The following is a 27,880-nucleotide window of genomic DNA, read 5'->3' as shown; positions in this document are numbered from 1 at the left end:
GGCTATCCCCTTCCCAGCACATTCCTGTGCAGTCCAGGTGCATCGGATGGGAAGCCACTCAGTCAGGCACACCCAGGCCAGCCACAGAATATAGGTTTCAGTATCACTTTATTCAGTATCACTTTAATTACAATATTTACACACATCCATTTTTTATTTAGGAAAAATACCCACAATCTTCTCATCTCTGGAAATTTCTATTTCCAACCGTCACTGAAAGCAGGACCTCTGCTCACCCCTCTGGAAAAATGACAAGACCTGGATCATCCCCAGAGGAGGCAGTGTGTGGTCCCTGGGAGATGTGCTGGGGTTGTGACCACACAGGGTGCAGCACAATGTAGGCATTTATAGTTGGGAAGGCAGAGACAGAAGGGTCTACCAGGAGACTCTGAAGCCTCCACTCTACTAGGAGAAAGGGAAAAAGGGGTGGGCCATGGGGGTCAGAGGAGTGGGCTAGACCCAGCATAGTGCAAAAGGGCACTTCGGAAGAGCACCGGGCAGGAGGCTCTGCTCAAAGATCCTGTCCTATGACCCTGACCACGGGGACCTGAGGACAATCTGTGTGGCCCGGAGTCCAGGACTGAGTGGTTTGTTCTAACATGTGGAGAGCAACTCCAGGCTACAGACAGAATGCTGCTCCGGCCTCTGTAGGCATTGGTCGGAGCACGTGTGGAGCTCAGTGGAATCTGGACAGCACGTGGGGAGCTGGTGACAAGATTTAAAATGTCTTGGAGGAGATACATGGGAAATTTTCTGGCTACATTATTAAGGGGAACAAGCTCAAGGCATTACTTTGGTTTCTGCAAAGCAGAGAAAGAAAATAGAACAAGGAACAATAAAGCAAAAGCCTCCTGGGAGAATCGCATAGCACAGGAAGGACCACCCTTCCCCTCAGGCTCTTGTGGCACCGAGAGGGAAGAAGCTGGCTGGCGAGTCCCACACAGCAACAGCTGGGCTCACAGCTTCACTCACAGCTCCTCTGGATCCCGGCTTTCCCCCACACCTGAGCCTAAAGAAGCCCAGAGTCTGGGTACCGAGAGCGGAAGGCACAGAGGGCTGGGGTCTACTTGCCTCCCTGTGAGGTGGCAAGCCCCAGGGGCATCTGGGGTGTGCACAAGGGGAGAAGGTAGGACATGAGGGATACTACCTCCATCATGGAGGCAGCTCACAGTCAGAGGCAGGGAGGGGCTGCTTCCTTGGACACCCCCTGTCTTGCCCCACCCAGCCAAGTCACAATTCGGTATCAGCCACATGTTGTCTTGCTGAATGGCCGTTTCTGGAGGTGGCTTGGCCGGTCCCGTTCTCCTGAGCCCCTCGGTTCACACTGGCCTTTCCCTGAGCCTCAGAGGAGGCCCCAGGGCCTGAGCTATATCCCTGGCCTCCACTGTTCTCCGTGCAATAAGGGTCTTCACCCTAGACAGTGTATAAATAAAGGAGCATTATCTGTTAAGCAAGGGTGTGAGGCACTGTGAGTGGGGAGGGACCAGAAGAGGGGGAAGGGATGCAGCTGTCTTTGCAGACTCCTTCCTTCCTGGAGAGCGGGCCGTCAGGGTTCCAGCTCCTAGAGGAGAAAGGATAGAGGAGAGGCACCACACGGGGTCAGCGCAGCTCAGCAGCCAGCTCCCATGAGAACACTACAGTCCCATGGTGGAGTGACCTCCCCAGAGCAGGTTAAAACCCAGAGACCAGGAGCCAAATGTCAGCCTTGTCCTCCCTCATTCAGAACCGTAGGAACAGATTTTCCTTCCCTATGTCCTCTTCTTGTAAGCAAGTGACATACACTGGACATTTAGTGAGCTTCCAGATAGGCGTGGCTGACCTAGCAGCTGGTTCTGATTGTACCCAGCTAAACATCACAAAGAACGTAAATGAGATGAATCATCTGTCATGATAGTGAGCAGTGGTGGACCCCAGTTGCCCCACCTCATGTATCCATGGATAGGAGTCTGCATGTATCCATTCTGTACATCAGGGCATGTAAATGCTTTATGTGCTATTTCTTCCTGCTATGATATCCACAAACCTCCCTCTTATTCCTGTTGCCTGAGGCCCCAAAACTGACCAGTCTTTCTCCTGCGGGGCTCCAGCTGCGGCGGTTCATCAGGAAATAGCCAGTGGTGCCCAAGATGGCCAGCAGGATTCCCGAGGTGACCACTGCAATCAGAGTCTTTCGGGAGTAGCTCTGGTGGCTCCCAATATCTTGTTCCCTGAAACTGTGGATCCCCAGCTTGAGAAGACACAGAGAAGGCAGCTAGTCACACAGGGGAAGAATTCTCGAAGAGTATCTCAGTCCATTCTAGAGTATGCAACTCAATAGTGAACAGATCTAAGAGGACATTGATTGCAAGTATTTCTGTAACAGAATTAAGATGCACATCTCTTAATTGAGCTGCACTGTTGAAGTTCTGGCTCAAACCCAGGAAGATAAAGACTGTCATAGAAAGATGGAGCGACAGGAAGTGAAGGACTAGGGGAGAGCATCACTTCCTCCCCTGTTCTGTGAACACACCTGATGCAGTGCTCCCTCAAGACCCACCACCTTAGAGAGTTTACCTTTTCCAGGTCAGACTTGTGCTTCTTCAAAAGACTGATTTTCCCGGAAAGTTCTAGAATTAGAAACACGATTGCCAAAGCTAAATGAGCTCATCCTTCTCTGTCCTCTCACACCATTCTAGAGGATGCTCTCCTGGCGAGGGTGGTCCCTGTCACCCAATCCTTTCCCACCACTTGTGGTCTCTGGAACTGCGATATGGAGTCCCCATCACGGACCTTCTCACCTCAGTCCTACCTGCCCGCAGCCACATGCATTCCCCAGCGCCCCACGCAGGTGTGCCCATACCTGTGCTGTTGGCGAAGACCAACAGCAGGCACTGTGGTTGAACCTCAGACTGGGCGAGAAGCAGGGAGCACGTGGCAGTCCCAGCAGTGGGCTCAGCCTCCTCCTTCCCACACAGGATCTGGATCAAGTCCTCTCCTGTGTTTTTCTTAAAGTCCTCCTGTGAAGAGAGAGAAAATAATTACTGGTATCCGGAGTCTCAGATGAAAATTTTCACTGAAATCTCATTTCTAGTCTCAAATTCCTGGCAGGGGGTGGTGGCAACGTACTGCCAACTGTATAGGTGCAAGACTATAGTAACTGAAAAGTTCCCAATGCCCAATCATGTAGCTATCAGTATTGAAGACATCAGAACAAATTAGGAAACACTGTCTTTTTTTTTTTTTTTTTTTTTTTTTGCTTTTTGGTATAAGGAATTAAAACTTGAAACTGGAACTTGCAGGCAGGCATTTATGTCACTGAGCTATATCTTCAGCTTCTTTCATCTTTCCCTACCTTCCTCCCTCCCCCCTCCTCTTCCTTCTCTCTCTCTTTATAAAGAGGAAATAGTACTAGGAATTGAACCCAGAGCCTTCCCACTGAGCTACATCTCTAGCCCATTTTTTATTTTCACAGTTGCCACACTGCCCAGGACGGTCATGATCCTTCCTGCCTCAGCTGTGCAGGTGTGTGCAGCTACACCCAGCAACCTCATCTTATTTAAGGGTTGCCATGTGCAGATATGCCATGCAAACTGAATTCAATTGTCAAAGACAGAAAACATCAATAAAGCAATAATACTGAAATCTTTTGCTTGAAGGTTGAACAGCCTCAAATACCAGCAGGAGAGCCAAGAGAGAACACATCTATGCATGCAGGCTCAAACCGGGTCATTAGAGCCTCCAGGGGAGGCCACCAAGAGCCTTGCTCAAAGCACCATCGTGTTCTTATCTGGTCCTCCCTTATCCTGCTCTACTCAAAACAGGAAGCCCAGTTTATTGAAATTCACAGATCTTTCTCCAAGTTTCTGACTGGTCCATAAGACCCAGAACTCAAAATGAAGATCACTAGGTTACTCAACAAGTGACTCTTAGGACAGGTTGCCTCAGGGCACTGGCTATGCCCTTTAAAACCCTGTTCTCCCTTTCCAGGCCTTCTTCTGGAAGGCTGTAATGTGAGGTGGTCTCCCTGCAGCTCTCCTGTTCTGAGGGCAGGTGGCAGAGGAGGAAATGCCAGAGGACTCTGACAACTTTCCTGTAGGGGAAACCGCTGGGCGTGTGACGAGTCAGGGGACTTGGGCCTCTACATTCGTGGCTTCTGGCAGTGCCAGATACCCTCCCCGTTGGAAAGGAGCCTGGGTATTTTCCCAGTCCTGAGACCCAAGGGAGGAAAACCCAGGTTCCTCTGCTCCTGAGCAAGACAAGGTCAAGATTGGCCTCAGGCCTCTGCTGGGATGTGAGGAAAAATCTGAAGGAAAATAACTGGGCTTAGAGAGGCTGGAAGTACACAACTGACCAGTCCAGCTCAGAGCCCCACGAAAGACCAGGACATGGAGAAATGAATGCTCAGGCGTCTACAACATCACCTTAGAAAAGAACCAGTTCCGGTTTCCCAGTCAGTCTGGTATAGAGGCCCAGCTTCTGGAAAAATCCTCCTCCTTAGCAGCCTGTGGTCAGTAGTGTGGACACCACACTGGACACAAGCAGTCTCCTATCCTGAGTGTCAGGGTGCCCTCCAGAGATGCTTCTCCTAGACGAATCCCCACATCCCCTGCCCTGAATGAAACACCCTCTTGCCACCAGGCCTGTGGGAGGGGGGTGGTTGTCCACAAAGTGGTTCTGGGTAAAATGTGTCTGCATCACAGACAGAGGGACGGACCCCCCTAACAGATTTACATCAGCCAGAAAACAGCATCTTTCTGATGCCCATCGCTGATCAGCTGTGGCTTCACACTGACCATCTGCCATGTCTTGAATCAAAGGCCCCTTGTGAAAAGCTGTGTGTGTGTGTGTGTGTGTGTGTGTGTACACACATGTGCACACACAGAGGTAGGGATGGGAGTAAAAAGAGTAACTGATTTCTTATGATCAGAACTCTCATTCCACATGCATAGCAGTTAAATGCTGTAGTCCAACATGACAGCCAGGTGTGGTTGCTCACACCTGTAATCCAGCATTCAGGAGGCTGAGGCAGGTAGATCCCAGCCAGAGACCTCAACAACAATTTTTTTTCTTTTGGTACTGGGTGTCGAACGCACGACTTTGAGAGTTCACCAAGTAGGCACTTACACCACTGAGCTAAACCCTCAGTCCAACAAGAATTTTTTAAAAATTAATTTCTCTTTATGATGTCTAGGGAACTCTCCAAAAGTGGTTTTCAGACACTGATCCCTTTGGACTCTACTAGCTGGATGCTATTTTTCTGGTTATTTTGCAGATGGAGAAATGAAAACAGAAAGAGACTATTTATAGGGTCTGAGTGGTAAAAAAAGGTTCAACACTGAAGTGCTCTGAACACACAGGAGGCTGTGGACAGGTCTGGCTTGAAGTTAGCAGAAACACCTCAAAGTGGGGCTGGAGAGTAGGTGAAGCTAGCAGGGAGGACCCTCGAGAACCCCAGACCAGGGATGTGACAAGAACAGTAGGTGCCCACCTGCTGACTAGGAGGCAGAAGGTGCCCCACAACACCTTCTCCTTGGCAGCTCAGTGTAACCCTGCCTCCGCGGGGGCCAGACTCGTCTGCTTCACGCAGACTGAACACCAACCCTCTGCTCTGCTATTTACCTGAATCTTCACAAGTCATGCAGCCAGTCTAAGAATCCAGCTCCTCCTCACCTGTACACTGAATTGTGGTGGCTACAGTGAAACTGAATGAAGAATGTCCATAGGGTTAGGAACCTGGAGGGCATTAGGGAAATGACAGTACTCCTATTATTGATAATAGCAGTACTGTTGACTATCATCTAGATCATTTAATACTGGGGACTGAACTGAAGGCTTTTGCCCTGAGCTACATCCTCAGCCCTTTTTATCTTTATTCTAAGATAGGTTTTGCCAAGTTGCTAAGTTGCACAGGCTGAGTCCAAGCATGTAATCCTCCTGCCTCAGCCTCCCAGAGTACTGAAATTACAGGTGTGTGCCATCATGCCATTTAGAATTCATATTTTGATCATATTCTGTAGTACTGCTATTGCTGTTTGTCTCTGAATAGACTGCAAGCGTGGGCCTGAGAAGGAAGGGAGTTCATCATATAACTTCAGATCCAAACTGCACATTCATCACAGCACCAAACAAACAAAAGCACTCAGGGAACCACAGTCCAACATGACAGAGTAGCCGGCCTCCTCACAGGCTCCCTCCATCCCTGGGTTAGCTCCTTGGACTAAATTCAAGGGTGTAACAACAGCAGCCAGCCTCCCACTCTGGAATCCAACAGCCTGGATGAATTGTGTTTAGGTCGGGAGGAGCAGGTGGGTCCTGAACAAAGCACAGTGCTTCTCCGGATGCTGGGAACCAACATCCTCCCTCAGGGATGCTATGGGCAAACATCACGGGAGAGTGGGCAGCAGGAAGCCACAGCCGCGCCATCCTCTTCATGCGAATCAGATTTACAAGCCCCTGGCTGCAGTTCCTCACTTGCAAAAACAATGAAAGCAGTCAACCTTTCCAAAAGTTCCTCCAACTCTGCAAAGTCTCCCAACCCATTGAAGCCCCTCTTGCTTGCACAAGGCACTGGACTGGGGAAGACCTTTAAATATTTCCTAATGGTAGGCTTCTAGGACTGAACCTTTCCTACTCGCCATCTCTGCCCAAGTTCTGCTGCCTTCCTGTGTGAGTTTGACAATGCGCATTAAAACCACAGTTTTATGTTGGGATGGGAATAATTAAGGGACCTGCTACTAGTCAAACTGCAAGAGGGTTGTTGCCCCAGGGCAGGGGGCTCCAGAGTCCCCAGCTCTTTGGCTCCTCCAGCAGAGGCACACTGTCCTCATACATCCACATCTGTAATTCATGCTGTCTGTACAGGGACTGACCTTTAGTGTCTGCCGGGGGTGGAGGCAGCCCAGCTCCAATGAAGTCACTGTGACAGAACAGTACTGAGAGCTAACTGGGTAGATGGAAACTGCATGAATACCGATGTGGCAATACAGAGAATTTCAAAAAACAAACTTTGTGGGCATAGCATTTAATTGACATTTCTCCAAAGAAGATTTACAAATGGCCAGTAAGCCTATAAAAAGATGCTCAATGTCACAAGCATCACAGAATTGGAGATGGAAACCTCACTTAGATATCAATTCACGGCCATTTCCAAAAACGGGGGAAAAAACCCAAAAAAACAGTATATAACAGTGTTGAGGAGGATATGGAGAAAGTGGAGCCCTTGTATACCATTCGTGGAAATGAACAATGATATAGCTACTCAGAATAACAGTATGATAGTTCCTCAAAAGTCAAACACAGAGTTACCATGATCCAGCAATGCTCCTTCAGAATGCACAACCAAAAGAACTGAAATCAGGGTGTTGCAAAATTTGCATACTCATATTTTTATAGCTGTATTATTCATAAAATATTCAAAACATGGAAAAAACAAAGTCTATCAGTGCATTAAAGGATAAACAAGATACAGATATAATAAATATATATATACAAACATATTGTATGCCCACACCATAAATGACATATATGCAACACTTCAAAAAGAAAGGCACTGATGATGTCTGCTATCCACGGATGAATCTTGAAAACATGACACTAAGTGGAAGAAACCAGTTGCAAAAAGACAAGCACCATTTGATTCCACTTACACAAGGTGCTTTGAGAATCAGGTTCACAGACAGGGGAAGGAGAACAACAGTGGTTCTCAGGAACTGAGAGAGTGGGGAGTTCTGTATGGGTGAGGACTTTCAGTTACAGAAGATGCAGAGTTCTGGAGATGGGCTGCATAACCAGGCTGAGTGTACTTAACACCAAGAATTGCATGTTTTCAAAGTTAAGGGGTATATTTTACATGCTGTGTATTTTGCCACAATCAAAAAAATATATTTTGGTGAATGCCCCTGGACAAATGTGCATAGCATAAAAATAAAGTCATCTCACAGTTCAGAAACTATTTGGGGAACCATGACCACAAAGACTATATTAAGCAGACACTAGAACTGAGAGGACAAAAATAAAGGCTTGGGGAGACTCTGCTAATAAGGGCTCGGGATTCGGGGTGGAGGTGTCAGAGTCTACAGAACACATGCACAGAAGATGGGTCTTAGTAACTGTTATGGTTTATGTCTAGACATCCCTCAAAGCCTTACAGTGTCATAGGTGAGGCTTTGTGGAGGTGACTGGATCTAGAGTGCTTGATACTGGGATCAAGGATGTGATGCTAGGATTAAGGCTGCCGTCCCTTGCTGTAACTGTTACCTGCCCACACAGGCAGCCTGGATAAACTGTAAGACACAGAACAGGGCTGCTGCTGTTACTGCTTGCACTTTGCTGCTTGATTCTTCTGTACTTTGCTGCCTCCTGCCTTCTGCCAACCACGAACTACCTCTCCTCTGTGATGCTCCTCTGCCAAGCCAACCTGCCTTGCACCCAACAGACTATGGCTGAAATTAACCTCAAGTGCAGGTAGTCTGTCTCAGCAATGAGAAAAGTAACTCAAGACTATAACCTACACAGGAAGAGCAAACATAGCAGTTGTTAGAAATCACTAGTGTGGAAGTGGGTTTTGGACAGCTGAGAAGCAGTTTTGCAGAGTGCCAGGCTGGACTAGATGCAGATGGATACCTACATTATTTGTGTAATTTTTCATGCTCCTCATTAAGCTGTGGATAGGGCCCAAGTATCCCATGGGTAGAACTGAGACCTCAAGAAATTCTGACCCCAAGAGCACAAACACATCTATGGAAAATCAGGAGGCACAGGACTCCTTACAGTCTTAGAGACTGACATGCTATCATAACCCAAGGGACTATCAGACCAGTAGGGAGTAGGAAGGATCCACAGACAAGAATCTGGCATACAACGGGGAGCTATGGCTAGACGTTCTGGATCCAGAACTTCTGACAGAGGAAAAAAGCATGGGAAATAGTAGAAGGCACATGGGGTTGGAAGCTGGAGAAAGGCACTCTCAGAATAAAGGTGAGGGGCAGGACAGAAGCACTAGGGGACATCAGCACCATACATGTGCTGCACAAGCAACGCTGATTAGCACTGGACATGGAGGAGCCCTTCTCTTTCCAAAGGCTACTCCCCAAGTCTCAGGGGAACCTGCAAAGCCCTTCTCAGCTGTGACACAGTGTAAACTGGAGAGCAAAAACCACAATAGGGAAGAGACTGGAGCACAGCAAGAGGAGTTAACTTGTCTTACACAATGGCCCTGGTTCAAGGCAAACTTTGAAGAGTAAGAGACACTTGGGATGCACCACAGGTCACCAAGAAGGAGCCGTCCAGCACAGACAGACCTGAATGACACTCAGGAAAGCAATGTCCAAGATGACAGTGGGGAGAGATGGCTATTTTCTTTCATTTTAATAAACAAAGACTTGAACAATTTTTTCCTAATGAGTAGGATTGAAAATCGGCATCAGAAACACCCTGGCTGTTCTAATAAAACTTTATTTAAAAAAAAGAAAAGAAAAGAAACACCCTGGCTGTTGCTTCTACACAGGATACTTATATTTTGCTGTTTCGCATAATGCACTTATTCTGTTCTATAAACTTTTTTGGCTGTTTCTGGACATTTTTGTTGTTGAGTGATTTTGTTTGTTGAGCGATTTTGTTTGTTTTTTGATACCAGGATTGATTTTGGTTGTTGTTTAATGTCCGAGTAAGTGATTTCTTTTAGTATGCTGACAAGATTTATAAGTCAGAGAGACCAAATTAATACTCACAGGTGAGCTAGCAGTGCTCAGAATGACCACCATAAGTAACTTAAGCCCTTTTTGGACTACAGTCTTTCTGATCTGTGCTTTCCTTAAGTGGGCTTCCAACTGGTAAGACAATGCTCTTTTGGGGGCTGGAGATTTAGCTCAGCGGCATAAGTGCCTGCCTTGTAAGCAGGCAGTCATGAGTTCAATCCCCGGTACCGATAAAAAGGAAAAAGACAAAAAAAAAAAAAAAAAAAAAGAAAAGAAAAGAAAATGCTCTCTTCTGCAAGGAATTAGCACCATGCCCTCCCCAGCATCATCAGGACGCTGGCCTTAGTGAAGCCACAAGGAGGCCCGCTGTCTCCACCAACTCCCTGCCACCCACGTCCTCCTGATGCGGCACAACAGGAATCCGGAACTCCAGGTGGGAGCACCAGAGGGAGAAGAGCAGCACGATGGGCAGGAGACACCGTAGTTTACCTCAAATGCAAGAAAGAACCAACTAAAAAGCTTCCGAAATTAATCTGCAAATTCAAGAAAATGGACAAATCCTAGGTAATCATTCAAAGCTCCGTAACTTTCTAACATCTCGGCAGCAATTCATTAGAGTATATAGTAGGGTAACTGTGCTATTGAAAAACAAACCTTCATAAACCCTTCAAATCTGAGCCAGGTGTGCTACCACATGCCCGTAACCCCAGCACTTTGGGAGGCTGAGACAGGAGGACTGAAAATTCAAACCATACAGACTCAACAAGAGTCTGCTGCACAAAAGGTTTAAAAAAAAAAAAAAAAAAAGACTGGAGATAAACTCTGTGAAAAGAGCCTGGATTTCAACTTAGAGAAAAGGGGGCTGAGGACTCAGCTCAGCACCGGTGGAGTTCTGGATTCCATCACCAGTATTCCCAAAAGAAAATATATGCCAACAGAGTGCAACATTTTCTTTTATCTTTTTTTTTTTTTTTTTTTTTTTTTTTTTTTGAGACAGGGTCTCCCTGTGTAGTCCAAGCTGATCTGGAGCTCAGTATGGAGCTCAGGCCGGCCCAAATGCACAGCAACCCTCCCACCTCAAACCTCCCAGGGTGCTGAGATCACAGGTGTGCCACTATGCCCAGTTTGGCAAAACATTTTAAAAACTAAAAAATATAAAGGAAAGATACAAAATAACTCTAGAAAAAAAGTGAAGGAGTTATTTATTTTTATTATTTGTCTATTTATTTATTTTGAAGCAGGATCTCACTATGCAGTTCAGTCTGGCCTTGAGCTCACTTTGTAGCCCAGGCTGGCTGTGAACTTACAACAATCCTCCCGTCTCAGCCTCCAGAAAACTGAAGGTTTTAAAGTAGTTCTGATTAAAAACCTCAGTGGCTTTCTGTGTGTGCGTGTGTGCACACATGTTATGTGAGTGTGCATGGAGCGGATAGTAGTGTATTTTGTAGTATTTTGACAGATATGTCACCCAAGATTTTCTAAAAGAAGAACTGAGAAATACTTTGCCCTTTTCTACAGTATAATGAGAAAAGACCTTCCTGGCTGGATATTAGAAGCACTGTCGTGAAAAAGTACAGAAGTTTTTGGTTTTTTTGTTTTTGTTTTTTAAAGTTTAAAACAGACAAAAGTATGGAAAAGCATTTTAAGAACATGATCAGAACATATAAAGACAAACTATAAAACTGTAATCCGCTACAACATTACAAGAAAATTAATTCTCTGTAACACAAGAACTGACATTACAGCCGGCTGGTTTATATACAGACAAAGACACTCTTAACATCAAAGCAAATGTAAATAGTACAGAATCAAAAAAACTACAATTAAAATTGTATTTGCCTTTTTTGTCCACCAGATGGGGCCTAGAACTCCAAAACTGAGAATCAGAAGCAGCCGTAAAGGCTGGGGATTTAGGTGAGGGCCAGGGATTTAGCTCAGCAGCATAAGTGCCTGCCTGGCAAGCACACAGTCTTGAGTTCAAGCAGCCAGACCCTGCCCTACTAAGCCCCAGACCCCACCCTTCAAGGCCCAGACCCCACCAAGGCATGGCCCATGGGTTAGGGGAGAAGGGGCGGGGTGACTTACACAGCTGGAAGTCTTGTTTAGCTCCAGGCAGATACTGTGAGTTAATTTCACTTCTTTAACTCCTGCACATTTGATTTCTCCCTGTATTAAAACAAAAACAAAGCAACACACATGACCATCTTTGCTCTTCCATTTTTTTCCTCACACCCTTTCCAGTTTGATTTCCATGAGGCTCTCTATAAAGTTTTAAGGAGAGGGACATTTTAAAAAGTGTTAAGGGACTAGAGGTTTTTCATACAAACTGAGCATCTCCAATTCCAAAACCCAAAATCTGAAATGTTCTAAACTACAAAAGTTTTTGAGAGTCAACACGACACCATGAATAGCGAAGTTCATACCACAAAATCTTGTTTCTGCACAAAATTACTGAAAAACACTGTATGAAGTCTCTTCCAGGCTGAGTGCTGAAGGTGTCTTGTAAGACACGGGTGAATCTTGTGTTTTGACTGAGTCTCTTCCCCAAAATATCTCATTATATATCTACAAATATTTCAGATATTTAAGAGCTCCCAGCACTTAAAACATTTCTGGCTCTGAGCCTTTTGGGCAAGGGATATCAGCTTGTCTTCACCTTCTCCCACCTCCACTGTCTCCACCAATAATCAAGCCTTTTGGTATTTGCCTGGACTTGCAGAAAAGTGACTATTTGCAATCTTGGTAAACATTGGCTTGGATGACGCAGAGGTGGGAGAGTCTTTTCCTGTCGTAGACATTTTCCCTCAACGCAACTACATACAGGCAGGAAGGCCATCTACGCAAACTGCTAATGTGGCCAGAGGGACTCTAGATCCTAGGCTGGCTCTTTAAAAACAGAAAATTGGCCCTTACAGAGCCTTGAACTCCACACCCTCAGGTTGTTGACAGCCACAACCTCAAGGCCAAGGAGGGCAGGCTGAGCTCACCATCTCTGGTGCCCAGTTCTGCCCCTGCCAATGACGTCCTCCAGGCCTCTCCACGCTTGGCACAACCACCAGACTTTCTTCCTTGGAGAAAACAATGTTTGCCCTGAACACCTTGGGAGAGGCAGTTCCATTAAATAGAGGATGGATTCCAGATTTCCAAAGGGCAATGGTGTATGGTTGGAGCCACACCCATGGTCCTGGAAGGACCCACAGAGGACTGGGTGACCTCTGAGATTGTCTTTTACTTTCTATTTCCCCAAACCGTAATACCCTAAGCACAGCTCAGCTTGCTGCCAGGCTTCACTCCTTTCCTGGCATTCTGTACTTCCATGAGGATCCCCAGGCAACCTGAATCTCTCTGGCCCATGGGAAGCAGCAGGGAGACCTTGGTTGCACAGATGAAGTGAGGGGTATTTCAGGCCCCATTTACCCACCTTAACGGGACTTGGGGCAGGAAAAGATGATGTGAAGAGGTGGGGGGGTGATGTCATCACAGGGCTGGTGGTGGATGAGTCCCCTGAAACATTGACAGGTGGCGTGCTGGGCCTCGAGGTCATGTTGGCAACAGAAGTGTTCTCTGGGCTGGTGAGCTCCGTGGTGGTGAATACCGTGGTGTTCAAAGAGGTCCATGATGGGATGGAAGAGTTTGTGGGTTCAGGAACCAGAATGGTTCCAGAGGTAGAAGTGAAGTTGGCTGTAGTCCCTTAAAATAGATCGAAACCCATGCACATCAATCTATGAACACACACATGAACAGACCACCTCTGTTCAGGATGAGGGTATGGACATCTTACCCAGAAATGCAAGTGTGGGATGCTAACAGTTACTTCATGTCCTAGCATGTCGAAGTCTATTCAAGCCAGGTCTCAGAACCATGGCCATGATCTAGAATTTATTCCACAGGGCAGCCCCCCACCCTGAAGAAACCCAAGTGCTACTTTATCCTAGAGAAGTCAAAGATGGGCCATCAACTCTCTTCATTTAGAAGAGGCCAGTCACTTCTCCATGGAGCCCATATCTAATCTTTATTACAACCGAGCTCTACCTGAGAGGAGAGGTACAGGGAACAGTCCCTCCATGGTCAGCTGCCACAGCAGTGGCCTGAGGAAGCTGTCCCTACAGGGAATCATCTCAAACTTACCTCAGCTCGATGCTCACACTACTACTCAGGATGCTTCCTTCCATGGGAAGGGAACAACAGCCTGAATACTCTCCAGGCTTTACCCAGGCACTGCCCTCACCTGAGATGGTGGCTGTGGTCCCTATGCTGTCCACAGAGTCACGCTGGGGGGTGGTACTTCCAGTTGTCACTTGTGTTGTGCTTTTCTGGAGGGGTACACTGGTGGGAACAGGTGACAATGACACTTTCAAGGTGGACTTCTCAGTGGTACCAGTAGTCAGGTTACCATTGGTGAAGCCAGAGGCTGCAGGAAAATAAGGAAGAAAGGTCAGAATGCAAATCTTCCTGGAGTACCACAACATCATTCGACGCAGTCTCCGATTATAGGTGGAACATTTCCTGGAGCCAAGCAACAGAGCAGCAGCCAGAACATCTTCCGGGATGGCAGACTAATTTCGTACTGCTAGATTTTTCCTAAGCAAATAGAAAAGTAAAGTATTAGAGGCACACAAGTGTCTGGTGGGGTTTTTTGTTTGTTTGTTTTGTTTTGTTTTTAAGCAGGGAAAAGTTATAAGCCACAAAATGAAATGTAACAGGATAAATGATATATGCACTAATGTTTTATAATCATTACATAATCATTGCAAATAAAAATCTATGAAACATAGCAAAATGCAAATATAAGGCAATGTTCGTAATGTGATTAGTAAAATACTAAAAGTTTAAAATTACATTTGCATAAATTTTGCAAAGATGAAAAGGTAAGGAAGGACGTGTTTCTAGTTTCCTTTTGATGTCTCTCTTTCGGTCATTCTCTGTCCAATATATTCAATATATTAACTCGAAGTAATCACACTCATTGTAGCTTAGTATCCTTAAAAACATGTACTTCCTACATTTTTTTCATTTCCAAACCCCTCAACCTTTTCTTATGACACTCAGCCCATTTTCCTCCCTTTTGCTTGATACACTCAGCTGCAGTTAACAATCTGAGTTATTTTTATTTTTAGACAGGGTCTTGCTATACAGTTCCGACTGGCCTTGAACTGTGTAGCCCAGGCTGGCCTCACACTCGTGGTGATCCTCCTACCTCAGGCTCCTGAATGCTGGGGTCGCAGTCACGTACCTCCTGGCCCAACTTCTGAGATTTCTCTTTAGCAAGCCTTGACTCACCCAAGTCCTGCCGATGGACTAGAGAATGCAAGGCTTGGTTTCTCATCAAATGTGGAAGGAAGATAACACTGTTTCAGCTCTGCCAGTAACTATGTGATTTGTGTGCCTCAGATTCCTTACCTCATAAATAAGGGTTTTTTCTGTCTACCTTACACAGATTGTCAGGAAAATCAATGAGGTAACAAATGCTAAGTTACTAAGGTGGAATGTCCCCAGTCTAGTCAGTCTTGAGGACTTCATGATTCCATTCCTCTTTCTCACACATACCTTCTTTAGAGTCAGGAGAAAGACTTGTGCCTCAATCCTATGCCTTCCCTCCCTGCCTCCTGTGAGGATGACCTTGTCTTCTGGATCTCACTGGTGACCAGAAGTCCTGGAACTTCTTACTCAAATGGCTCTATTCTCACCTCCTGCCCCTGTGCGGACCTTCTCTCCCAGATCATCTTCCCAAAGTGAACTCCCAGAAGGCAACTACGGCCAAGCGCATGTGTCCTAAGGTGTGATGGTGCCCAGGGATCAGCTGCTTTCAGGGAGCAGGGTCAGCACTCAGGTGTGTTGCTGGGGTGTCCCAAGCACGCATGCAAGATCCCCCAGCGTCTGGACCACAGCGGAGGGTGGAAGGACCAAAAGGCAGAAGGCTAGGGCCAGCACCTAGGTCAGTCACACTGTGCTCTGCATTCTGGGAAACTCCCAAATTCAAACCTGGCCTTCCAAGTGGAAAGAAGGTAGAAGATTATCTTATTTGTCAGTCAGCTGGCCTGACCTGTAACTGTGGCTATGTAGACACAGAGGAACAGCATCTCTGTTGCACTCTGGCATCAGGCCCTGAAGAAACTATGGATAGACTTGTTATCTGGAGTTGATCCTGCAGTACCATCTGCCAGGAAAGGTCCCAGGGCCCCAGGACACCCTCAAGTTTGTCTTTGAATTCTCTCCACTGACATCTAGATCTGTGTTATTTCCATAGGTTTTCCACATTAACCATAGCACAAAACAAGACCTCATTTCCCTCAGCATCAGTTAACCTTAGACGCAGAAAGCATCCCTTCCTGGTGGGGACAGGGTCTCACTCTCCTGCACCTGCCCTCCTCCCAACCTGCTGCAAGGAAAATGACACCCACGGTGAGTGTTGTAGTCACATCACAGTGCGTGTCGGTTGGGGAGGAGGAAGTGACATCGCTGTCTTTGCCTTACAGATGAAGAACCAAAGCCACCAAGGTGTTGGGGGAGAAGGAAGGGCATAAGTCAATCAGGCAAGGGGCAGCGGACACTGAGGTTTAGCTTAATCTTGAGTAGATGTTACCAGGGAGTAAGGCTGGGTCAGCGCCACTGGGGATAAGGAGGTACCTACAACCATCTGAAAGGATGGGTGATTCCCATGTGGCTTAGATGGGAGATGTATCGATCACAATAAATACCTGGAGAAGTCAACCTAGGCTACTTCCATCTTGAGACAGAATCACCTCTCCAATCTGACTCCAAGATATGAATTTATAATGGGGGCACTGGAGGTAATCTTCGGACACTGGATTGAAGGTTCATGTTGTCTGGGCACAGTTCCAAGACACCCCAGGAATTCCCCCTCCTCTGGTCACATCCTCCCTCTTCTCCTCAATACTTCAAATCCTAGGAATCCCATCTGGCTCTGTCTCGCCCAACCTTCTTCCCTCTCCAAAGGAAGCTGGGCCTGGCCAAGATGATGTCATGCTTCGAACCCCTCCCCCAAGGGGCCTCCTTCACCCAGACAAACACTTGTGAACTCTTCCAGATGTGAAGAAAGACCCGCTGCTAGTTTTGAGGACAGAGGTGCCTGTTCCAGAAGAATGAAGCAATTGTGACCCCGACCAGCTGCCGACCTGTTGGTGAGGGCTCCCCACTGCAGCAGCTTCCTCCCTCCCTCCGCAGGGCCAGGCACAGAGGAAGGGGTGGCAGGATCTTTCTGCACATGAAAAGGAAACACCATGCACAGATTCACTGCTTGGAGCCTAGGGTGCCGAGAGTTTGAGACACTGGCAGAATGGGACACTTAGCCGTGACACCGAAGGACTCACAGTGAATGGAGGGAAGCCTAAGAGACAAGCCAAGTGAGCTGGCACAGAACAAAGGACACTAAGGCCACGGGCTGACGTGGGCTCCATTTTATGAGGCTCAGGTGAACAAGTGGGTCTTCCAGGCAAGACCGATTGCTTCTTCCCACACACATGCATGGCCTGAAGTCGTTTAACTGCCTATCTGAGCTTCAGACCCCAAACTCTGAAGGGGTAACAGCAGCCTATCACCAATGAGACCCTGCCAGATGCATAGGGTGGAGGAAGAAACCTTCACTCCATCCCGCTTTCACCAGGAGCACCGCTCACCCCAGCCCTTCAGGGAACTAGGATGACTGACGGCTAAACAGAGGCTGCCTCCATCCTTCTTCCTTAGCTGTGACACTGAAGGACTCACAGTGACCCTAGTTATCCCGACATTTCATCTGTTAAACTTGAAAGGAGAAGGTCAAGGTATCCTGACACCAGCCAAAAGAGATTCTAAGAAGCCAAATGGAAGGCACAGAATATATTACTAAAATTCACTCATTGTGTCGTTACAGTGCTGTTCAGAGGGACACACAGTCTGGTAAGCGTGGAGATCTGATATCCTAGCCAAAGCTGAAACTTAGGAAGAGACTACCAGAAACATTTAACAGCTAGAAACCAAAATGAATGAAAAACAGACGTAAGTGCCAAACCTACACTGGTCCGGAATCGTTTACCAGAGGGGGTAATAGATGCACACATCTTGCTAAGGATTAACAATGTCCCTAAATCTCAAGGCCTCTGCACTGAGCTAACCCCCCAATCTTTTCATTCTTTTGGGACAAAGTTTTCCTAAGTTGTTAAGTTGGCTGAACTGCTCTGGAACTCGTGGCTCTCCTGCCTCATCCTCCTGAAAAACTGGGACTTCGATAAGCACTGCCATGCATGACATCATGAGACATCCAGGAGTCTATAGATGTCTCAGGCAGAAGGCCTGAGAAACAAGGACCTCTCAGTTTTGCAGGCAGCAGATTGCAATGCTTCTCTCTGGCCAGGCATGTAATCCGAGCACTTTGGAGGCTGGGGCAGGAAGACTGCTGCACATTCAAGGCCAGCTTGGGGTACACAGTGGGACTCTATCTCAAAAAGACAAAAAAAGAAAAAAACCAAAACCAACTCTTCCAAGTTTCCTAACCTTGAGAAGTGGTCTTGGTTCATCTTTGTGAATTTCGCCTAATAGGGGGTTAAAAGCAGAGCCTCCCACTCCTAGCCGCTCTGAGGAGCCAAGGAGACCACGCAGTGGGCCTGTCTGGGAACTGATCAGAACTCTGCAGCCCCATCACCCTAACCCTTCCTTTGCTTCCCAGATGGTTGCAGACTTATCTTGAGCACCCATCTGGCACGGGGACAGATGCTGCTTCCTCAGGACTGTGCTAACGGTCCCAGTAAGACAGCTCGCTCCTTAGACCGTTGCAGGAAGGTGGGACATGCAGCAGGGTGAGCAGCACCATGCTGGGGGAGCTCACAGGTCCAAGGATGACCAGGCAGAGCAGAGTTCTACCAAGTGACCAACTGTGAGTCATGGAACAAATCCAGTGCAGGGCTGGTGAGAGAAGTGTTATAACACAAAGGAGAGTAAGTATCAGAAGCCACACACGGCTTCCAAGACCCCAAATATTTACTGTCTGGCCTTGACATGAAAAGTTTGCTGACCCTTGATCTAAGAAAGAAGAATTTGGAGAGGGAAAATAAATGACTTTCTCCAAGATTCGTTTCACCTAACATATGGAGTGTATTTTCCCGTCTTAGACACCTATGTAGGCCAGAGACCTTGCTCAGTCTTGTGGCAAGCACAAAATCAGAGCTGACTCCATGCCTTCCCTGCAGTGGGCATTAGTGTCACTGGAATTTAAACAAGTCCCTTGAGGAATTTATAACCCAGCAGTCCCAAAAGTCTTTAGGAATTTTCATGAAGGACCAGATTAAAACTGTGACAATCCAAATCACAGAATTAGCACAATGGTTAGAAATTATGGGAAGGCTAATTCCACCACAATACAAGGAGGAAAAACCAAATGCTCTTTTTTTTAAAAAAGGATGAGCTGCTTTGGAGGATTAAATGAGCTCCGCTTTCCCCTGGAAGCATTTGGGAAATGTTCCTGTTAAGGAGCCTTTCAATCCTGCGTCCAAGCATGAGTTTGAGTCATTTTGGAACAAAAGGTTGGGTGAGAGCTGTTCTCAGTTTCCGAGGCTACACTGGGATGAGAAGAGGGCAATCCAAGTGTCTAGTCCTGGCCCTTCCAGGGTCCTGGGATTCCCCTTCTGACACCGGCTGCACACCATACCCTGAGGCTATCCAACATCCCAAGGACTCACAGGTTGCCGGCTTGTCTCCCACTTGCCTCTTCCTGTCCTATTGCCTCTGACTCTCAGATGGAGGTCCAAGGCCGCCCTGTCCTGCACAACTGTACCGTAAGCTCACCAAGGAGTTTATAACCCAGTTTATAACCCATGCCATACCAGGCCAGTGCATGTCACCACAAGACCACAAAGGAAGATTACAGGGTAGTACAAAAGAAAACAACATAATCTTGAATCGTGAGGCATTTTGCCTGAGCCCTAAGGAAGCTATGCTGTAAGGAATCTCCAAGCTAGTTCTTTTCCACTCTACCCTAATCTTTGTTCCTTTACTGCTGTAGGCACCTCCTCCCCTTCCTGCATTTCTCTCTCTGGGCTCCAGAGCCCTTCATTCCCGTCTCCTGGACCCACCCCAATACAAGGTCCACTTTATCATCTGGCCTCCACAGTGCCCTTGTACATCATGGTTTGGTCACTTTTCACTCACAGACCCACTAACACATTTTCTTAAACAATGGGGCCAGCGACTTAGATGTGACACTCCCCCAGAGGTATAGGTTTTTAATTTTTTTTCCAAATCAGGAAGGAGCTGACTTCCCCCTTAAGCCAGTAGTTCTTTTCCTTTGCACATGAGGGGAAGTGATTCATTCCCTGATGGGGTCCGGCATGCAAGTCTGCTCTGCCAGCCCATTTGGTTCTCCACCCTTCCGAGATGCATCTTTGTTCTTATAGCACAAAATCAGGGCCCTTGAGACCAACTATCATAGAGAATGTGTTTTCATTTCTTAGCTAAGGAGGGAAGAAAATGTTCTCATTACAGAAGTAAAAGTCTCAGAAATATGGAAATTCTGCCCTGAAGATTTCTCCTGGAGGGTAGTTTCTGGTTCTATTTTCCATATTTTTACATTTGTACATTTCCACATTGTAGGCTATTTCATCAGAGCAACTAAAATCAGCAAGAGAGAAGCCCCAGTACCCTGAAAGTCCCGGTGGCCCAGCCAGCCCCAGACCAAGCCAAGTCCTGGCTCTATAGTCCAGGGCAGAAAGGAAACCAGGCAGGCAGACCATTTGAAGTGGGATTTGTTCTTTCCCATTACTTGTTTTTGTAGGGCTCTCTGCTCCAGAGTTTATCAGCTGCAGTTTGGCACTTCTGGCCCCAGCTCTCAGAGACAAAGACTTGGAAAGGAAGGTGATGAAGACAAGTGAATGAGGAGGCCCAGGAGGTGGAGCCAAAGGGATAAGGAAAGCCAACAGGAATGCTGCTAGGGACGGTGCCCTAGCTTGGAAAGGTTGGTCTTACAAGGGGGAGTACTGGTGACCACTAAATTAGTCAGAGGTCCCCAGGGCTTCTCCTCCTCTTCGATGTCGCCATGTGGCATAAAGTCAAAGGGTGGAGTCCTCTCCCCTCTGGAAAATAGCTGATAAAATTCTTTTCTCTTTTCTTTTTCTCCGTCTTACATGTAGCCCTGGACAGGATATGGGTGTGGGGTCAAAAAGCATGACAGATGCAAAGAAAGAAAAGAAATATGACCATGCAGGCCTGGGATATTGTCAGGGTGAGGGGACAGGCTTGCCTCTGGAGAAGAGATGCCTGGAGCCTGATGAAAGGGACTTGATAACTCCTCTCAGGGCTCTGTCCCAGTGCGTCTGTGCAGCATTGCCTGGTGGACCCCAGCCCCAATCCAGACTCTGATCTACAATCAAGTTTACCTCATACAAAAAGAACTCACTAGTGATTGACCTTTGTGTGTCTCAGCCCACACCAACATCTCATAGACACAGAAAAGAGATCTCCCAGGCAAGCTCTTTGTTGGGGTAGTAATTTAAAAAACACAGAACCCCTTTCTGCACTGAATTCCCCAAGAATCACAGAGCCCACTTGTTGCGATGCCCACTGATGGTATTTCCAGGGAGTCACACCCTTTCACTTGCCCCACAATGCACCTCAGGTCAGAAAACAACTCCCAGCCTCAAGAAACAAAACAAAAACTCTCGGGAGTGCTTGGGGAAGACACAAAGCTAGAACTGGCCCAAGTCATCTGGCAAGGTTGGGCCTAGAGAGCTATGTCCCACCCTTGGCTCCAAAGCTGAGTCCATAAAGTTCCAGTATCTCTGCCCAGTTTTGCAGAAGCTGCTGCTTCTCTTTCCCCACCTCTGAAGGCCAACGTGAGACTGCAGCTGCCCCACTTGAGGAAATAAGGGACAGGTGGACCTTAAGGGGACTGGGCCCAGTCATCAAGAGCTGTGAAATCAAAGGAGGGCGGTATGAGCTGGACATCTGAGCCCAACACCCACTCAGCCGGCTGTGGGTACACAGACTGGCACTCACTGTAAGGCTTCAAGCCCTCCACAAGAGCTTCATCCTGTCTCAAAGGACATGCCCTGAACTACTACACAGGCCACCCAAACCTCACTCAGTGGTCTCCAGCCACAGCCAGTTGTCTGTGGACATTTAACAGAGGAGACTGGGAACATAGACTGGCGGGCGGGTCCAGCTCACTCTGCAGGTCCAGGTGGCCTTTAAGATTGATAAGTGTAAGAAACTGGCAGCCCTGGAGGATTAGATGCAAAAGAGAGGGCAGGTTACAAAATTCCAAACCTCTAGGTGCAGATCCGATGTGCCTATGTCTCTTTTCTCCTCCCACAGTGAAACTGGGCTTAAGAAATAGGCGTAGGTGTGTGAGTGCACATTGGGAGTGTGCTAACCTGTCCACTAGCTTTAGAACTCGGCGGGGGCCGGGAAGAACAGTTTGGAAGGTAGCAAGTTTGAGTCTGTGCAGGAATCTGAGTAGCAGCAAGAGGAAGGAGGCGGGTGTATACCATGTTCTACCACCCCCCTCCATACGGCATGGTATTTACAGGGATGACTCCAACTTAGCTTCCTAATCTTGACCGCAAGATACGCCCCCCCCCACACACACACGGTTTTCATTCCAGGTTTCTCTGGTCACTCACATGGCCTTGTCCTCCCAACCTCCGGGGTGCTGGACCCTGCGCCCGCCCCTGAGCTTCCCTCGCGTCCCTTAATGGTCACTCTGGGCTCCAGGGTCGTGAGAGACTGTGGGCACCTGGATCTGCCCCAGCACCCCCCTCCCCTCTGGCCGCTGCTTTCCGAGGCCCCAGAACTTCCCAGCTTCTCTCCACCCCCTTTCAGGTTCTGGCTCCGACTGTGCACCTCTGGCACCAAGAGCCACTGGCATCTCCAAAGCGTGTTATTCCAGCGCACCGCAGCGCGCCCCGGCTCACTCTCCCTCTGCGGTGGCCGTCCCTTCCCTCCCACCTCCCCCGTCCCCAGGTGAGTCGCTGGTCGCCCGCTGGGCGGCCTTGGGCCGGCGACGGCGCTTGGGCATAGGTGTCGAAGGGGTCCCTTCCCGGGCGCCCCAGCCCGGCTCGCGATACTCACGCAGCAGGCTCAGGAGGCAGAGCGCGGCGCAGCCCCACGGCACCCCGCGCCCCTCGCGCGCGCTCCTGCGGGCCAGCATCCTTCCGCGCCGCGGCCGCCAAGAGGAGCAGTGCAGCGGCCGCGCGGCCCGGCCGGACGTCTATCGCGCCCCTCCCCCGGGAGGGGCTGGGGGTGGGGGTTGCCGCTCCCCTCCCCTCCTCCTCCTCCTCCTCCTCCAGTCTGGGCGAGGCCGGCCCCTTGCCTTGGCTGCGGCTGACCGAGCTTCCCGGGTTAGTCCTGAGGCCAGCGCAGAAGCGGGGCCCCGAGAAGGTGGAGGACTGAGCACCCGGGCGCCTGGCCCGCTTTTTGCTGAGGCCCGCGGGGTCAAGCTGGATCTCCCCTCGCTTGACCCTGGGTCAGCTTGGCCACGACTCCTCTGGTCCCCGCCACGCACTTTTCCTTATGTTTCTACTTATTTTTAAGTTTTAACCCATTTACAATGACTTTTGGGAAAGGAATCACTGTGCGGGACTGAGTTTATGAATGGGAGTATTCTGATCGCCAGGCAGAGTTCCCCACAAGCCCGGTGCGACTCCCTGAATGAGCATCGCGGGCGAGGCTCCACTGAGACAGAGCGGAACACACAAATGATTGATCATCAATGTAGTCATCCATCGCACTCTCGCAGACTTCTTTCCCTCTCATTTCTGCAAGATCTACAGTACTGGATTGATGTGGAGAATTCTGGCTCCCAGTAACTGACCACATTTACCCAACAGGATTGAGGGGAACAGTTGCAGCAGCCACCCAGAGGAGGGACTCCAGAAATGCCTGGGAAGCCCTCTCCATCAGCTTCTCTCCAGCCCTGGTTCAAGCTTCTCGGGGTCTTATTGCTCTCTCTTCGGGAAAAGGACTGGGGGTGTTGGTTGTCAAATGCACTGACATTTGTCCTGTTGTGGTCCCAGTCGTGGAGAAGGGAAGCCTCAAACCAAAGAGAAGTGGGGAGAAACTCCCACCTCCACCATTAACTTTGCCCAGGTTGTGGGAAGCAAAGCTGGAAGGGAAAGGTGCCAGGCTGGGCAGATCTTGGCACCTCGTATCTGGTGAGAAAACACGCTCTGATTCCTGACCACAAAATCAGATAGAAATTAATACAGGGCCAGAGAGGGCCAGGCCTGTCAAGGAAGTCAGCAGAAGGAAGAAAGATGTCAGAACTGTGGCTGGAGATGCATCTGAGGAAGACCAGGCCTCAAGATAAAGATGATATAGTCAGGCCTAACACTTCCCCTAAGGGATAAGCAGTGACTTGAGATTATATTAGGACTGGCATCATCTAGTCCAGGAAGTCTACATAGGCATTAGCCACTCTGCAGCTACGTGACAGGTCACGTGAAGGGCCATTTGGATCCCCAAGTCTCATCACCCAATTCTGGCATCCTCACCACAGCTTCCCACAAGAATGGGTTCTGGCCACTGGTAAAGTCCACTCAGGGACCAAGGCCAGATGGAGCTACCATAGAAGATGACCTGGGCACCTCCCCTTGAATGCAGAGCAATTGCTTCATCATTAGTTAAAGCGAGTCTTATTTCCATGTACTGATATGTAGATCTGGCTATTCCATTTCTTTCTATCTACAGTTGGCTCTAAGCAATGCACATAAGGTTAGGATAGCTCCAGGGCTGTCAGTGGGGTGAGAACCTCAAAATAAGAGGCTATGACTTCCCTCAAGTGAAGCCGCAGCCTCCTAAATTCACTCACATGCTGTCCCAGTGGAGCCATGCAGACTGATCCTTCTGTGTATCTTTCTCCCCGCATACTGCAGAGGTGCCTGCTCCCACCTGGCCAGCTCAGCTCACTTGCTCTTCTAATTCCTGCCATCCTCACTGTCACTCATCCTTCAACCACTCCCTTCTTTATGAGATAATAAATTCTGGGAGAGGCCTTAAATCAAGGTCTTTGTTCATACATCTTCACTTGGATTGGACACAGGACCGTTGGCTGCCCATAACTTTGAATATGGCTTAGTGACTTTACCCTTGCCATGGGTTGCACTGGAGGTGGTACATTGAAATTAATTTGCCAGGATTCCAATAACATTTCTACAGGATTACAAATATAACTTTCTGGAATATGAGGTAGACTGGAAAAGGGATTACAATATTTGAATTACAATATACAATATTTGGGTTACAATAAGCTACCATGATTCTCCAGACCACACCCCATGTCCTACTCCAATGCCTAAGCTGTTGCTAGAAGAGGTTGTGAGCCACACTAACCACAGAAGGTATAGCAGAATATACCAAGCAAGAAAGTTCCTTTATAGACCTTTGTTGATTATGACTTCTCTTACTAGTCATTGTTTGCCTCTTCAATTCCACACCACCCCAAAATATGCATATTCCATGCCAATTTAAAAACAGGCCCTCAATCCCTTGTTAAGTATAACATTATTGATGTGAAAAAAAGCCTTAGTTCATTTTCCTTTGCTATAAGAAGTACCTGAGATTGGGTAATTTATAAAGAACTTTATAAAGAGGCTTGTTTTGACTCCTTAGCTATGCAAGAGCATAGCCCGTGTGCATCTACTTGGCGTCTGTGAGGGCCTCCTCACTATCACAATGCTAGTGGAAAAGTTAACTCCCGACCTGTTAGGTCTTCAAATGTGCCAAGCTTATGGTCTCACTATCTTGGAGGAATGAAGTTGTAGGTCAAAGGAGGACGTTAGGGGAGTTTTATTGGAAATAAGGGGAGAAGAAGAGCTCCGAGATTTTCAGGAGAGGTCCAAGTGGTTGGCCACCAAGGCCTGGGGAAGGAGTGGTAGTAATTTATACAGCCAAATTACAGTGGGGATAGAATGTGTGTCAAAGTAAGTAGATAATATTGATCCAGTAGGGACACAAATCATCCATTATATAGCCAAGGAATATAGAAAGATCAAAGTAATTTTTGGAAAGGGGAAGGAGTGTTGGTCAGGTGTTTTGCTCACCCACTGTAAGTAACAGATTCCTATCAAGTGAACCAGATACTGCTAATTATAGTATAATCTCAAATTGCTGTTTTTCTCTAGGGACAGGAGGCCTGTAGGCCTGGGCTATTGTTTTTCTGTCCTGAGGCCTGGCTCTTTTCAAATTTGCCTTGAGCTATAATTCAAATGTCTCTAATTTTTGTGCTGACTTCGTTTAGAGTCCAGTGCCACTCTTGGACTGTATATTAACTCCTATCTTAACTTAGCTGTCTATAATAATAACATGGAAGAGAGTATTGCATGGCAAGACAGAGCAAGCCAGCCACATTTATAGCAAAGCCATTCCTTCAGTGACCAGTTAATCCTTGGATCTGTGCATGGTTTGCTCTCCAGGAGTAGAGCCCCAGTCATCTAGCAAAAGGTACCACTTCCAAATCAGAACATATTTGAGGATTCAGTTTCCAACGTGTGAAATTTGAGGGACTCACTCAAAACATAGAAGTAAAAGATTTTGATAATTCTGAGTTTTAAAAAATATTCGTTTTATCTTTGTTATATGAACTTTATTGCATTTATATAGAACTATTAAAGAGTTGAATTGTAATTTACAAGTTGACTAAGTTTATCTTTTGTAGTCACTTAATGAATAATTTGTTAATTTTTATCTTTCCAGTTTCATGGTTTGGAACCAAGATTTTTTTCCTTGTGTGCCTGACTTTTGGAGGGTTTTAGAAAGAGCTCGGGTTTGGTTTCAATGTAGCAGGAAGGATCCTTACTGGTGTGGGTGTTAGGTTGCTGGGAGAACCTGTATCCTCCAGGGAGTTCCGGCTTTTCTACTTCTGCCTGCCAGTCTCTCTCCAGTGCCTCCTTTTAGCAGTATCAAACTGGAAACCGGCAGATGGAGGATCTGGAAATGTGGCAGACTGACCCACAGCCCCACTTTCCCGCGGGAAGTTACCTCAGGACAGCAGCTGCCTCTGTGAGAAGCAGGCTTTGGAGAGGACACAAAACCAGACTCAGACCAGATTGTAACGATCAGACCACAAAGGTTAATTCATGGGTCTCTTTAAGACACTCAGCTGGACCAAGAGGCAAGAGTTGGAGCTGGATAACAGCCTAGAAGGACCACATTAGCTGAGTCTTGTATTTCCCTCTAGAGTGATAATATCATTTTGAGGACCGGCATAGAGATGCAGGAAGGCAGTCAGCAAGTGGGAGACACTTGGAATCCATCTGTATTTGCTTTATTATGAGGTACAGGAACAAGGAAGCCCAGCCTTAGGTCATCAGTGTTCTGGGCAGCCCCCCTCCCTGTCTGCAGTTTTGAGTCAGAGGATGTAGGAATCAGAATGCTGTCACCAACGCAAAATGACATAGCTATTGGTGCAGGGGTGGCATGGTCTGTATCTTGGAACTCATGGTTTGCTTTTTCTACCCGCTTTTACCTGTGCCAATCTAGTGTATTTCACTCATTTGTAACACATCTCATTTATTCTGATTTTACAGGTCTTACCCGCTTACATTGACTGACTACTTTTAGCATGTCTTCTAAATTCTGCCTGTCTTGTGAGTTGCTTGCTTACATATGATCTGTAGTTGTATCAGTCAGCTTTCATTACTGGGACAAAACACGTGTCAAACATAACTTAAAGCAGAAAGGCATTGTTGAGGCTCATGTTTCAGTATATGATCTGCTGCGTCCACGGGAGAAGCATCCTGGTGGAGGGAGAGGAAAGTGGATCTGCTCATAGTAGCCAGGAAGCAGAGCAGAGGAAGAGCCAGAGAGCAAGGGATCAGGAGCCAGGCCGACCTAGACCGCAGGATCACAGCCACTCAGACACATCCAGACATATGCTTTACTAATTAATATGATGGTGTCTCTTAAGCCAGTCCAATTGACAGTCACAATTAAACCTCATGGTAGTTAATAAATCCAATGAGCTCTGCCTGTCCTGTTCACTTTCCTTGGTCTCAGTAGCAGAACTGAACCTCCTTGGGTGGTCCAGCAAACCCTTATTATACTATGATCTGATAGAGAGGAGTATGGAAGGGTGAGCTCAGGGATCTGGTGCTGGGGTCTCTGTCCGTCAGTCAGCAAATGCTTCCCACGGCCTTTGCTGTATCTCTACTGTGGTTTTCACCAAGTTCCAGTACCCAAAGGGGCAAATGCTTCTTAGAAGCACCTTAGCTATCGTTAGATTG

At 47.6% G+C, this 27,880-nt stretch overlaps 1 protein-coding gene across 2 annotated transcripts; it reads right to left on the bottom strand.

The window, feature by feature from the left end:
* Positions 1-91: 91 nt before the first annotated feature.
* On the bottom strand, positions 92-22,884 carry Cd34 (CD34 molecule). Of its 2 annotated transcripts, none has more exons than XM_005005859.4 (8): positions 22,731-22,884; positions 13,903-14,085; positions 13,096-13,364; positions 11,760-11,840; positions 2,840-2,996; positions 2,554-2,606; positions 2,063-2,227; positions 92-1,561 (listed from the first exon to the last, which is right to left on the bottom strand). In XM_005005859.4, exons 1-8 carry the CDS (start codon positions 22,807-22,809, stop codon positions 1,547-1,549), a joined length of 1,002 nt encoding a protein of 333 aa, XP_005005916.2. In that variant the 5' UTR covers positions 22,810-22,884; the 3' UTR covers positions 92-1,546. The 2 variants fall into 2 exon arrangements, with proteins under 2 accessions (XP_005005916.2, XP_003474706.3); XM_003474658.5 differs by having other exon boundaries at positions 92-1,413.
* Positions 22,885-27,880: the final 4,996 nt, after the last annotated feature.

Source organism: Cavia porcellus, unplaced genomic scaffold (assembly GCF_034190915.1).
Source record: "Cavia porcellus strain 051 isolate PalLab524CR breed Dunkin Hartley unplaced genomic scaffold, mCavPor4.1 scaffold_29, whole genome shotgun sequence".
In the NCBI taxonomy this organism is placed as follows: Eukaryota; Metazoa; Chordata; class Mammalia; order Rodentia; family Caviidae; genus Cavia; species Cavia porcellus.
The sequence above is the reverse complement of the archived record's forward strand: the minus strand, read 5'-3'. Positions and strand labels throughout refer to the sequence as shown.

Excerpts from the sequence above, each read along its gene's own strand:
- Cd34 (XM_003474658.5), bottom strand. The coding sequence starts at position 22,809 with ATGCTGGCCCGCAGGAGCGCGCGCGAGGGGCGCGGGGTGCCGTGGGGC. Across the intron at positions 14,086-22,730 it reads CTGCCTCCTGAGCCTGCTGC|CCTCTGGCTTCACCAATGGT; the intron begins GTGAGTATCGCG and ends ATTTTCCTGCAG. Across the intron at positions 11,841-13,095 it reads CTGCCCCAAGTCCCGTTAAG|GGAGAAATCAAATGTGCAGG; the intron begins GTGGGTAAATGG and ends GTTTTAATACAG.